Source organism: Triturus cristatus, chromosome 2_1 (assembly GCF_964204655.1).
Source record: "Triturus cristatus chromosome 2_1, aTriCri1.1, whole genome shotgun sequence".
Lineage (NCBI taxonomy): Eukaryota > Metazoa > Chordata > Amphibia > Caudata > Salamandridae > Triturus > Triturus cristatus.
The window spans coordinates 830,038,445-830,052,120 of NC_140581.1; the positions used below are offsets into that span (position 1 = coordinate 830,038,445).

At 41.6% G+C, this 13,676-nt stretch overlaps 1 protein-coding gene across 2 annotated transcripts in view; it reads left to right on the forward strand.

Moving 5' to 3' along the window:
* PTCH1 (patched 1) overlaps positions 1-13,676 on the forward strand; it is an 88,269-nt gene that overhangs the window by 48,214 nt on the left and 26,379 nt on the right. For both annotated transcript variants that reach the window (XM_085632901.1, XM_085632900.1), the window contains exons 3-10: positions 1,090-1,279; positions 1,906-1,978; positions 2,147-2,238; positions 4,135-4,336; positions 6,446-6,567; positions 10,545-10,692; positions 12,838-12,969; positions 13,138-13,293. In XM_085632901.1, the coding sequence (XP_085489027.1) occupies positions 1,090-1,279; positions 1,906-1,978; positions 2,147-2,238; positions 4,135-4,336; positions 6,446-6,567; positions 10,545-10,692; positions 12,838-12,969; positions 13,138-13,293 (1,115 nt within the window). The remainder of the gene's footprint in view (positions 1-1,089; positions 1,280-1,905; positions 1,979-2,146; positions 2,239-4,134; positions 4,337-6,445; positions 6,568-10,544; positions 10,693-12,837; positions 12,970-13,137; positions 13,294-13,676) is intronic.

Genomic DNA, 13,676 nt, shown 5'->3' on the forward strand with positions numbered 1-13,676 from the left:
CAAGTGTTGAACCTTTTGAGCTGTCTAGATACAATAGGAAAGGGAAATAATTTATATGAAGGACTCGACTCGTACTTATGTAGAATAACCTAACCAACTCCACTGAGATGGGTCTGACCAGGGGCGATTTTTAGTGGCATGAGCATTATTCTGATCATTTGAATGCATTATACCATTACTTGGGTTTGCCACCATCTCTGGACTTGAGTAGGGGTGGGGGCGGGGTGCTTATTGTTAGCCTAACAAGGTTCTGAGAGGGTCCGTCCATGTCCAGGGTTCTGGAAAGGCTCCATTCTGTGATACAATTATTTAAGAGGTGACATCTGTCTCTTGCTTCTTTCCACCCACCAAATACGAATACTTTCCCATTAGATGCCCACATTTATGGACTACTGCCCACCAAAGTGGAAAACCATGGCTCTAAGAATTTTGAGCAGTGTGTTTCACTGAAGATTTTTGTTGACCCTCCGCTCCCAGGTTTTCGAAATGTGTACTAGTCTGATTGTCGAGCTGGAAGTGATGCGTGTGCACAAATATCCATCTAGAGGTCTTGTTTTTGGAGTTTAGAAAGCGGAATAAGTGTTGTGACAATCTACACACCTGTGTACTCATTTTTTAGAGTCCAGCTCATACAGAAGACCTTTCAGAAAATGGCTTGTGTACTTGAAGTGATTTTCTTATTCAATCTTACATTCTTCATGAAAGCAATTAAATAAGTTGATCGTTGCTGTGATGGTTAAACTGCTTTTTAGTTGGTATCCGAGATAAACTCATTATTTTTTTTAAATGCCATTTATCACACCAGCAAAGAGTAAACAGTTGATGAAACAGATTTCGGGAGTGTGATTGTTCCTTCAGTTGTAACATCTTGGGCTGACTTGGAGTTTAAGATTTCTTCAGGTCACTTGTCTAATAAATGGCATAGGCTACTGAAGATGTGCAACGCCAAAGCTGCAATTATTAGGATTTCACCCCTACTTTGAGAAAAATGTTGGAATGTGGATTTTTGTGCAGCCCATCATATGGTTTATTTCGATTTCAATGACCATATCTCCAAGTTGTCTATAAAATTGTCTGTTTTTCCAATAGTTGGTGGACGAGTGAGTCGGGAATTAAACTACACACGCCAGAAGATTGGAGAGGAGGCTATGTTTAATCCCCAGCTCATGATTCAAACACCGCAAGAAGATGGTGCTAACGTACTAACCTCTGAAGCGCTTCGACAACACCTCCACTCTGCACTTGAAGCCAGTAGGGTCCAAGTCTACATGTACAACAGGTAACGCATGGCAGTGTGAATTGTGTTCATTGTGTACTGTGCTAAGAGCAGGTGGGACGCTTAAGGATTGTGCTGCAGTTAAGCTGTCTTAATTCTTCCTAATGAGGATTCTGTTTTAGTAGCAGAAGAGTGGAAAGACAACCGTTTTGGAGAGTGTATGCATATAATATTAACTTTATGGAGTACTGAAATGTCTGATGGCATGAAACCATCAAGACCAAATGGCAGAGAGAGATGACGGCAGGCAGGTCCCCAGAGCAGATGCAGAAGGCCTAACTTGTGTTCTTTCCTGTTCCACTTGCAACCTTGTTCTAAAGGATGTAGATAACCTGCATGGAATTAAGTGATTGTGTGTCCCAAAGAGGACTTGTCTGAATTCATTAAACCGCTGTTAGTTACCTGTGAAATCGGTGTCCTGGCAAAACAGTATTGCTTTTCTCTTTTCGCGGAAGCTTTGGAAAAATAAACTCTACAGGTGACTTGCTGTTAAAATAGTAGGCGGTGCGGCTATTCATCACTGCTATGTCCTTGTACAGTTTGTGGATGCAGTGGGAAAATATGATGGGTGAAAGCAGGAGTGGTTTTAAAAACGTTGCCAATGAAAGTCCATGTTTTTGTGCTCTTAGGAAATGGAATTTGGAACAGTTATGCTATAAATCAGGAGAACTTATCACAGAAGCTGGCTACATAGTGACCAAGGTATGTATGCCGTTTTGTTCTCAAGTCCTCACTTTCCATTGTGTTCTATTTTTATATATATTCTGTTAAGTTTTTCCCTTCTTGGGTTCCTACTGTGGTGTCTTATTCGTGTGCTTGTACTTTCCTCTCTGGTGTTAAGACACTTTAATTTTTTATTTTTTTTGACAGATTATTGAATCTCTTTATCCGTGTTTGGTTATCACGCCTTTGGACTGTTTTTGGGAGGGTGCTAAACTACAAACTGGAACAGCATATCTACCGTAAGTTCTTACTTTCCTCTCTTTTAGTGGCCTAGGTGTCTAGTATCACTACGAAAATGTATATAATCTGTCTTGATAGGGTAGTCATTTAATAAAGTGATTTTTAATTCGTCACCTTAGTGGCCAACCAAAGACTAGTCTGTACCCGTATGTGTTTTTTAACATGTAAAATAGTTTGCCTTTCTTAATACCGCCATTACCTTTTCGCCCCTGCATACCATAATGCTGCAAAGAATATTGTTAGTCCAGATTCAGCCCTTCTTGCTAGCTTTTGGTGCTGATGTCCATGTCACCGCATACACTGCACCACATAAATTAGGCGACTGATGCAGGGTGGTGACAAGCAGCAGGGATACAGACCTCCTCCTCCCTCTTAACAAGTTTTTAAAAGATATGGACTGTAGAAGTCTGCATTATTCACATCCCGGGCTGTGGACTTCCACTTACACCCCCGACCCCAAAAGAAAGCAATTGCCTGCTGCTCAAACACTGAAGAGCAGCACTCAAAAAACAGGGTAATGAAAAGGGGTGGGGTCTAAAAACATGGAAATATCACTAAGGGAAAATGCAAACTCCACTGCATAGTGTGCCCCAGTATATGTCCAAAGGCGAAAATATCCGCAGAGCCGCTTTGTTAAATGTGGACTGATTGTGATTGTGCTGGTCGCTGGTTACGTGTTTTGTGTAGTAGTGCCTCCTGTCTGCAATGTCAGGATCGCTTTAGGGAGAGTGTGCTTGCTTCAGTTTCAGGGCAATTAACTAAAAATATGGTAAAGGTTGTGCTGTGTGGTTTGAAACCTGGAGCAAGCGAGTTGGATGCATTTCGATGAGATGATGATGCTTAAAGGGGAGGGGAGGTTTTTAGTGAATTGACGCGACGTGCATGTCTCAGAGGCAGGTATCTGGGTGTTTGCCAAGCTGTCTGGGGGTGTGGAGTTAAGGGAGTTTAAACATTCGCACAAAGTTTTTTCACACCTGTATCATTAGTGGCACCCTAGATCTTATCATTTGATCCCATGTACAGATTGCTTATTATCCTGTGCGAACTGCTGTTGGAGCTCTTACACCCTCCCCCGTGTCTGTATGACTGGAGAGCGCGTTATGCCCTAAAATAGTATCCTTACTGCGGCACTAGCAAACCACCTTTTTGTAGGTTGCAAAAGTTACCATTTGTCATTGAATACATCACTCACCCTCCCAAGTATGCTGGTGGAATGATGTTTGAATCCCTTCCAGCGCAGTATAATTTCACAATTAAACTTTGAGTCCTCAGGGTGATTGTGCAATATGCGGGTTTTTTTTATTTTTATTAATTTCGACGACCCGACGTGATGATGAAACGTGCCCTTTGTACAGTTCTAAACGGGGCCTCCGCTTCACCCCCTGGAGCCTGCTCTGCCTGTAGAGGTCTCGTCAGTCCCCTCTGTTTGTGAGCTTCAATGGCTTTGCTTTCCTTGGAAGGGACTCTGCTGAGGTGCTACTTCCGAGTGATAGAGCAGCGGTGGCTGGTGTTCCTCTGGCCTACTGCATGTGGTGGAGACGCTGCTGCATGTGTGTGTATATATATATATATGTATGTGTGTGTATATATAATCGTTTTTACTATATGCTCATTTTATTTTTGAAGGTATTAGTCAACTAAGTCTTGAATAAAGATGTTGAAATTATATTGAAAAACAGACCCGTGCAGTGCTGCTTGCAGTTCTGCATTGGAGGGCAAAACAAACTAGGGGTTGTGTACTCCACAGCTGCAGAATAGTGACTTCTTTAATTTACAGGAATACAAAGATTCTCGATCTTGAGGTGTCACCAAAAATATGTATGTGTATGCAATGAGATGATAGCTGCTTTTGAAGACTTTTCTTGATCACGTTCTTCAAATGTTGTGTTCTGCAGTGGAAAGCACGCGCCTTTACAGTGGACACAGTTCGACCCTTTGGAATTCCTGGAGGAGTTAAAGAAAATAAATTATCAGACTGACAGCTGGGAGGAATTGCTTAACAAGGCTGAGGTCGGCCAGGGTTATATGAACCGGCCATGCCTGAATCCCACAGATCCCGAATGTCCTGTCACAGCCCCCAACAAAAATTCAACTAAAGTAAGTTTGCAGCTCTCGCTGGTGTGTTAAAAGAAGAAGAAAAACAATCTGAGTTTTGTTCTATGTTGCGAATTTTTCTGAATGAAGTAGCATTGAGATTTCTGAACACTTTTATATCTGGGTTTTGGAAGCACTGCTGTCGCACAGATCATGTAAATGATCTACATCAAGTGGGCTTTGGGCCGTCACTTTCAGTCATTGGCTCTTTTCAAGTAGCCTCTTTCTGCCATTCGCTGGTGACTTTTAGAACGAGGACTACTCTACAACTATAGTACTCTGTCCACCTCTGATGGCTTCTTCTCAGGTAGTCTAATGTTACATGAGTTGGCACATTAAACCTAGAGATATTAGCTTTGCCAATGCTCGTTTGAAACGGGTGCACAAAGCTCTCAAGTGTGTACCTTCTCCCTCCAACCCCACACTGTAAGAATTTGGGTTTTTGTTTGGGGTGGCTGACTGCCCACCTCAAGGAAACATCCCTATTCATGTCGGGGTTAACCATCAAAGTCACTAAATTAACCTGAGCTCTATCCATGCAACTATGGTACAGAGCAAACCGGTGTGACTTGGGGTGGTGTGTAAAGTATTTATGCAGTACCACACAGTAATAAAGTAAAAATGCACAGCAATAAATCCCAAACCAAATTAGGAAAATGGAGTGAAATTTAATGAACAAAATCACAAAAATCCAATAAGGGGAACCAAAGATATGAACTAAGTAGAAATTATGCCAAAAAGCACAAAGAGCAATTGATGGATAATGGTTGTGTTAGAGTGAGAACTAGATGTGATTTGAGGCTGTACATGGAGTGCAGGTCAGGTAGACCAACCAGGTTTGTTCTGGACAATGATTTTACCTTAGACTTTAAAGTCTCACCAGCTGGGAGGAAAAGTTTTCAAGTTTGCAAACCTTATCCTTGTGCTCAAACAACCACTTTCCTCTGCCCGCCCTGAACCCTAACAACCCCTTACCTCCCTTTTACTTGATACCGAACCCTAAAAAAACCTTACCTCCACCCTCCATTACCCCTTAAACCATACCTATCCTTTACATAATTGTTTTCTAAATGTCCTAATTATGACATAAAAAGTATACATATCTGCAAGGTAAAGTACCAGTGTGGTAATGGCTGAATTACCATGTGGGAGTGTCATAAGGAAATCACAAGTGTCTTCCCACATCTAGGACTAAAAACCCATTTGAAGCACGCACTGTACCCACAACAAACCCAGAGACAGGAGTCTTTCAGGACAAAAGCAGGGGCCATCAGAAACCAAACTGGGTGAGGGGTTCCACAAGAATTGTCTTGGTATCCTGTTCTGTCCCCTTAAAATGTGGCCCATGTGTTGCATATAGTCCAACAGACCTTTCGCGCAGCATTTTACTGTGCTGTCACAGGATACCCACAGCCCCGCTCTGAATATTCTGGTGAGTTCACAGGTCGTCTCTACCCATTCTGGTTAGCTTATTTTTTGTCCCTGGAAGGCATTTCACCCTCATTCACACCAATTAAAGGCTGAGCACAGGTCGCGAGCTTGCAGAGGTTTACTCTAATTAGCCTTCTGACCATTCAGTCGGGTAAAGTGTAACTTTCTAAAAATTTACTTTTCCCAAATATTTATTAAAAAAATCTGACTGCCACTGGATTTTAATAACAAATAGTGGGATAAATATTCTAGCTGATCCCGTTTCTAAGATACAGTAGTAGGTTTTGTATCTGAACTCTAGTTTTCTACTTACGACAGCTCGACCTGCCACAGTGAAAATAGCTTTAAGGGCCTTGTGGGACATGGTTAGCATTCATTTACTACATGTCCCTACAATGGTAGGTAATTTTTTTCTTTTGTCCCACCAATCGCTGGCACAATAAATGCTGCTGGCACAGATGATCGTTAACTTTTCATGCCATGAGGCCAATTTATGATTTGCCAATTCCTCCATGTTTTAGGGCTGTGTGCAAAGTCTAAAAACTAGCAATAAAATAGGGTCTAGCAAAAGTCGAAATATCTAGTATAGCCATGTAGAAAAAGCTGATTTCCTACACACGTAAAACAAATTGTAATTTTATTTAAAATAAACTCTTCACTTTTTGTTGTTGTTGCTTCTAGCCTCCTGATGTGGCACTTATTTTGAGTGGTGGATGCTATGGACTGTCGAAAAAGTACATGCGCTGGCAAGAAGAACTGATTGTGGGTGGTACGGTCAAGAACAGCAATGGAACACTCCTCCGGTAAATGGCTTTAAAGTTACTTTCTATGTAATTTACAAGACATTTTAGAAAACCTTGATCAATGGTGTACAGCGTAGCTTATGCCACGACCTCACATGAGTGCTTCAGACAGTACTTAATGTATTCTTAAGTCCATGCAAGTGTTATACTCTAAATGGGAGTACTTAGTCAGTTTTAGACTATTTAAAAGGTATTTGCTAAACAATTTTTTTTTTTTACTTCCTAGTTCATTTTCAAGGTTTGTCGACTTCCGTTATTGTGATCTTATAGTTGCAGTGGGTTGCTAAAGCTTACAAAACAGGTGGGTTTGGTGATGGCATGTATGTTAGGCTCTACCCATTGTAATGCTCTCAAAACGTTTAGTTGGTAGTTCTAGAGTCTTTGCTTTGAGCTCCTATTTTTATTACTTCAAATCTCAGGGTGCTGCTTCCTAGCGTCCCATTGGAAACGACAGAAATGCTTGTTGGGATTTGGTCTAAAGTTCCTTGATAAATTACCAACCCCTGTGTATTGCATTTCTACATTTTGTCATTTCCTGTTGCTGTCTGATTTCTGTGCACCCTTTTTGTTCTCTGTGGGATTTGAGTCCATGTGTTGTAGTCTCTCAATTGTTTGGGTAGTAGTTATCAGAGTGTTCTTATTTATTCCATAGAGTATATATAAATCTGTGGTTTATCTAGTGTATATGGTTGTGTTTATTATTTCATTGTAGATGAGTGAAAGATTGTCCATTGCATGGCCATTCCTGTGTGTCAAACGAAAAGTTTTATATCTAAGGTCAACAATGGTTTGCTGCTTTTAGTGTCACCTCGGGTATGAATAGACTAAAAGGAAGAGGTTGGGAGGTGCCAGATTTTCTGTGATTGCTCCGCACCTTTAAAACTCTGCCTTCTCACATAGGAACCACAACTGCCTATCTGTGATTCAGGTCACTCGTAAAAACCTGGCCTTTTAAACCAGCTTAAGGCTAGGTTTTGATTTGTGTTGTTCTTACTTGTGCCTTGAAGCCTTTGTTGGTGTGCGTGTGCTTTATAAAGGTTTAACATAACTAATGTTGATTTAGTTTCTATGGGGGTCGTCGTGTGTAAAGTTAGTTGTATTATTGGGTGTCCACTCCTAATTAACCGTCATTTGCATTGTGTGTAGGTGCATGTACTGTGTGGTTTGAATAAACTGGTCTGTTGGCTGTGTGGAATCTGAATGTGTAAGGAGAGGCGAGTTTTATTTTTTGGGGGGGCGGCAACCCTTTCCAAAATATTTGATAGTGTTTGAGCTGCCAGGTGTTCTTGTGATCTCAGAGTGAAGTTTGTCTCGGTGTCTTTCCGGTTGTTAGATGTGGTAGAAAGTTAAGGTGCTGTTGGGTGGCTTCGCTTAGCTGCTCATGAGTGCTTGAATGATTGATTAATTAGGGGGGGTTCAGTTGTATTTGGTTGTGCTGGGTATGCCCTGATTGCCCATCTGAAGTTTAATCCGATGATCCAATGTATGAGAGGCTTTTATTTTTAACCTTGATGAGCAGTACATTGTAAGTTCTGCCATTTTTGTTGTTGCAGTTTTATACAGTGCGTACATTGCCCAAGAGCAGTAGAGTACTTAACGCGAAAACCAGATTAAACTATACATTTTCGGGGCAAATGGGGATATTAAGCCACTTTCCCTGAATCGCAGGATGTTGTACACGGATCAGGACTCGGACATAATGTGGCATTACTCCTGGGGGTTTTATCTAATTGTATTTTTTTATATTAAATGCACAGTTATGAGACTGAGGATGCATTTAACTTAAATTAGAGAACGTTAAGACTTTTGAACTTTATTATGAACCATATATTAAATAACTATCTCCTTTGCATATGGAAAGAGCAGAGTGAAATGGTTTTGAGTCCATATTCCTTTCAAGGGCGGTGCTGGCCTGTTACTAGTTTGAAAGTATGTACTGTTTAGTTCGAGGTAGGGCAGCGCATGCGCTGCTCTGCGAGGCATGCTGTATTCAGGTAGGGACTTGAAGCTCCTCCCATATTTTTCATTGGCTTTTCATTGTCCACTGTAAACTGTGGCTTTCCATTGGTCAAAAGGCTTACTAGTCGCTCCTTAGTACCGCCTTGTCATTTTGTAACCTCCCATGGTGGCACTCTCTGTTACGTGTGTTCCTCTGTAGGCTTGAATTACAGCCTCTGAGCACTATTTTCTCAAAAAGCCACGTCCTGCCTGCTGTTTTTTTTTTTAATGTATTTTTTTATGTATATATAGCACGGGTGCCAAACACGTTTGCAATGCAATAGGTTTCACATTTTTGAAAGAGTTTAAGCTATTGGCATTGTAATTGAAAATGCCTTTTACTTACAGCAGCGGCAGGTGCGGGTAAGCTCGCTGGGGTGGTGCGCTGCAGGGGTATGTCAACAGACCATGAAATAGGGCAAATTAAATAACTCCTATTCAGTTGTCGGTCGACAGCACACTGCCCCACCACACTTACCTGCACCAGCCGCTGCTATTTATCGGTTTTAAAAACACATAAATAAAAAGGCATTGTCACTTACAATGCGAATAGCTCAAACTCTAGTAAATACTAGACCTATAGCATTGCAACTGCTAGTTTGTTTTTTTTGTTTGATCTAGCCGAACAGCAGTGAAGCACTGGTCAGGGTCAAAGAGAAAATAGTGATTAAGTGACTGGAAGGAGACCTGGTTTCTCAGTCGAGGTGGACTGTTACTGCATCATGATGTTGCGTTCATTCAAGAGGTAGCTTTAGACATTTCCCCAAAAAACTTGGAGCGGTGTTTGGATGTCCCTGGTGGATATGGGAATGTTGGTCCGGATCCTTGGTGCGTAGATGGAGAAGCTTCATTGTTTTTTTGTTATTTAAAAAAAAAAAGTATATTTAGGCATGTAATCGTGGTATGTAAATTGTGCCTCTCTTTATCACGTATTGCCTCCAGGGTAACTGTATTATTCACTGTTGTCCCTCTCTCACACCTGGTGGCGATTTCACGGTCAATGGTAATACCATATTAAGAGGGTTTTCCTATTGTGAGGTGAAGTGCACTCAGCCTGGTGACGGGAATTATGACAGAAATTAGTGGGTCAGCTGCTTGTCCCCTGCAATAGCATTTTCTGATCATGTTGAAATTGCAAGGGACACGCAGTGGACAGGTCTTCTAGCCAGATTTGCGTTTCTGGACGACTTTGTGGTGGTTCACTTGACTCCCCAACACCCTGCACACTTTCTTGTTATTTAAAAGTTAAGTGCATAGTATTTGATTGTGTAATGCAAATAAATTGACCAGTGTTTTGGGTTGCAGATGTTTTAGCTTGAAGTAAATCTAGGTTTGAGTACGTTCAGGCCGTCGCGAGCTGCTTTTCCTTTAGACCTCAAGAAGTGACTCCAGGTGCATTGCAGAAGCAGAGCATACATGGACGTCCTGAAAGGGGGAGGGCCTGCCAATCGGTGGCCTGCAGATCTAGACTTTGCGGGTCTCTGCAGAACGTGATTGAATAACCTGGGGGAGGGGATGCAGTGCGCTTCAGTTAAACAATAATCATCCTTTGTGTACTTTACTGATTCTGCAGTGTGTCATGGGTGCACGTCTGGTAATTCTCTTCAGGCGGAGCCAAATGCTTCTCAACCCCAGACTAGCCTTTGCTCCTGGCCCTGCTAAAGTTGATCTGCTTTGAGTATCCGTGCTTATCTTCCTGCTTTATATACGCAAGAAAGGAAATGGGTTGTTTAATTTTAATGTAAGTGCCGTACCACCTGGCCGACGTGGTTCTCCTTTGCATGTGACAAAGCAGCCACTTGTACAGTTGGCCCTGGCTGCTTTCCGTTCTCCATTCATAATGTGTTGTGTTTTTGTTTTTTTTGTTGTTTTTTTTTTTACTCCTTGCATTAGTTCAAAGTGCTCCTTTCTGACTTTGTGGGGGTAAAAAGCAGTCTGCTCATGTTTCTTCTCTTTTCTCTCCTGTTGGTGACTTGCAGTGCCCAGGCTTTGCAGACAATGTTCCAGTTAATGACCCCCAAACAAATGTATGAGCACTTCCGGGGACACGACGACGTTTTACACATCAACTGGAATGAAGACAAGGCTGCAGCCATTCTTGAGGCCTGGCAGAGGATGTATGTTGAGGTAAAAAACATTTATTTTTGTCTCTTCACAATATTGTTCTCGGCTGCCTTGGAAAGGTAGTCTGCGCTCCTTCACACCGTTCACCCCTGTAAAGAAAAAAACCATTACTATATGGTTTGAGAACTTAATTACTTAAGATGGTTGATGACCCAGTTAAGTTTCACCAGTCCCTCATATAACTCGTGATCCAATTTGCATTATTTTTCCAATTACCTTTTTAATACTTGTATCATCACAATTTTAGGCTGTCTCGATAGTACTATGCGATAAAACGCTCTTCATTGTCTCTAAAATTGTGATCCTCTAATGGATATTTTAAAGCAAAACAACTCGAGCTATCCGTTTGACCCAAACGTTCGAAGGGCCCAGAGATGTTTTTCCTCGAACCAAAAAAATTAAATGACTCCTTTAAGCGCAAGGGTTAATGCAGCCCGATCCAATCCACCCTAGTTGGCCCATCTTGGTGAACACATCTTTGCGCTCTTCTTTGTATGCCTGTTTTAAGTCCTAGCACAGGTTTCTTTTGTTGTATATATTTTTTTATTTAAGGTGTTACACTATCCAAAGAGCAGTTTGTGTTTTTCTCCTACATAAAACCCACCTCCTGCTGTCTTGGTAGCGTACAAATAAACGCCAAGGGCCCATTTATCATTTTATTTTCTGATCTCTTGGTGTTCTAAATCGCTTCAACATGGTGTGGCCTGTAAATGCAGCCTCCCTCTGTGCTTTCCTTTTGTGTCCTCAACAAAAGTATAACTAACAACTAGATGTCTGGTGCATAAGTATACGGAGCCATCTGAAATGCGAAAGTAACGTTTTGCACTAAAATATACTTTGAGTCTGGCAGTGATAGCTACTTTTTAAGGTATACATGCACAATCACTTTGTTTTTGATTTACTTTAATCAATAGCTGAATTAGATTGAAATCTGCTCAAATTTGGATCTGTAAAGCCTGCAGTGTATGCTTCAAAGTGCGAAGTAGTGCACGAATCGAGAAGTGGATTTTCTTTATCCAGTGCTGATTTCCCCGGTTGTTGTATGCACAGTTCACCCAGGGAGCGGTGAGGCCTCTCCTTTGCTTTTGTTTTCCTCTTTAGGGAATTGCTGATTTCATGCACCTACTTTACCATATTAATCTTTCAGTGCACGTGGTGTAAATGCAGGGGTGCTGTGAAACGCATGAGGTTTTTCGTAGCTGTAAAGGGAAGCCACCATACTAGCTTTTGTGCCAATCAGTTTGTTCGTTTTCACAGAATTGGCCAGTATCGGTGCTTCGCTGGAGTACGCAGTGAAATTAAACAAAAAAAAAACAGAGGTGTCTGGAAAACATTAGGGAGGCCCAGATTCTGTTCACAGCTGCAGTCGCCGTGGTGAGGTCATGTGACATGATCTGGCCTTTGTTTCCCAGGCAGTGACCTTTGCAGAGCCGCCCGTGACCCCCACTGAACTCGCCAGTCAATTAAAAGTCGAGAAAAGCAGCAGTGCTGCCCCGAAGAATATTTGTTGCATGGTTCGAGGGACATCTGATAGAACTACTGACATGCTGTAGGGTTGTGTGGACGAAAAGACATCCGTCTTGTGTATCAAGAGTCCGAATGCTCTACCAGTAGACTCAAAACCACATGCTGTAAGCTGCCTGCTAGCAGCGCGCTATACGTCCTTTGGCGAGCCTGGGGACTTGGCCGCCATTTTTCTTACACATGCTCCCTATTGTTTACGAGTGGTGCACAAAAACCAGCATTGGCAAAGCCAAAAGGCTTGCATTTTGACTTCTGAATAAAATATTAAAAGCTTAGTGCAGTGAAAAATTAGAACAAACGATTTCTTCCTATATACAATGCTTATGTAAAATCCATTTTAATGTGTCAAATTAAGTGTAATTTTAAATATAAAATACCCCCTCATACCATTGCAGTGACTCACTAGGAGGAGGAATAATGTACCAAACGGCCGATATCATGTGGTGAGATGGAAATGCTCCTGGGCAAAACCAGAGCAGGCAGTATTATAACCGGTCTTACCAGACCTCATAAAATAGACATTATCTTGTAAGTGATTTTTGTTGCACTAGGCACATTTTCATGGTTATTCAAAAGGAGATGTTGTCTGCCTATTTAGAGCATTAATTTTTTTTTTTTTTACAGGTTGTTCATCGAAGTGTTCCACAAAATTCTACTCAGAAGGTGCTCTCCTTCACTACAACTACGCTGGACGATATACTAAAGTCCTTTTCTGACATCAGTGTTATCCGTGTTGCGAGTGGCTACTTATTAATGGTAAAATGCACTTTTCAAGTGAATAACTTTTTGTAGCATATATATTGTACATTTTAGGCAGAGTTGTGTTGCGTGAAATTTATTTGACAACTAAATCAAGATCACTTGTGGGTTTTTATTTTTGTGTGATGTTTAACGTTTGTGTATTTGTTTCTCTTCTGTCCACAGCTTGCCTATGCCTGCTTAACCATGCTGCGGTGGGACTGTGCCAAGTCTCAGGGTGCCGTGGGTCTGGCAGGAGTGTTGTTGGTTGCACTGTCTGTGGCTGCAGGATTGGGCCTGTGCTCATTGATTGGAATTTCCTTTAATGCAGCCACAACTCAGGTACTTAAGACATTGATTCTTGGGGGGGCATTCAAGTAGCCTTTAATTTAGAACTGAGACTTCGAAGGGCTGCTTATCCATGAATGCCATGATCTGGGTGTTCAAAATACAAGCAAGGACTTTAAGCTTATAATTGAACAAGGACTTGGATCCCATATTTGAAGCTTTGGCATGCCATAAAGCAGTTGGTAAAAGTATATATATGCCACAAAATTGTAGGTGTTTTAAGGTGGATGAAGAGGAAATCTCTGCACCCTGAGAAAGTGTTTACAATTTCACTCAAACTTTGTAAACTGATTTGCACGGTAACTTCTTCTTAGCATAGTTGGAGATGTGTCAAGGCATATCCCTGTAGTTCCTAAGATTGATGGCTAGTGTGGACA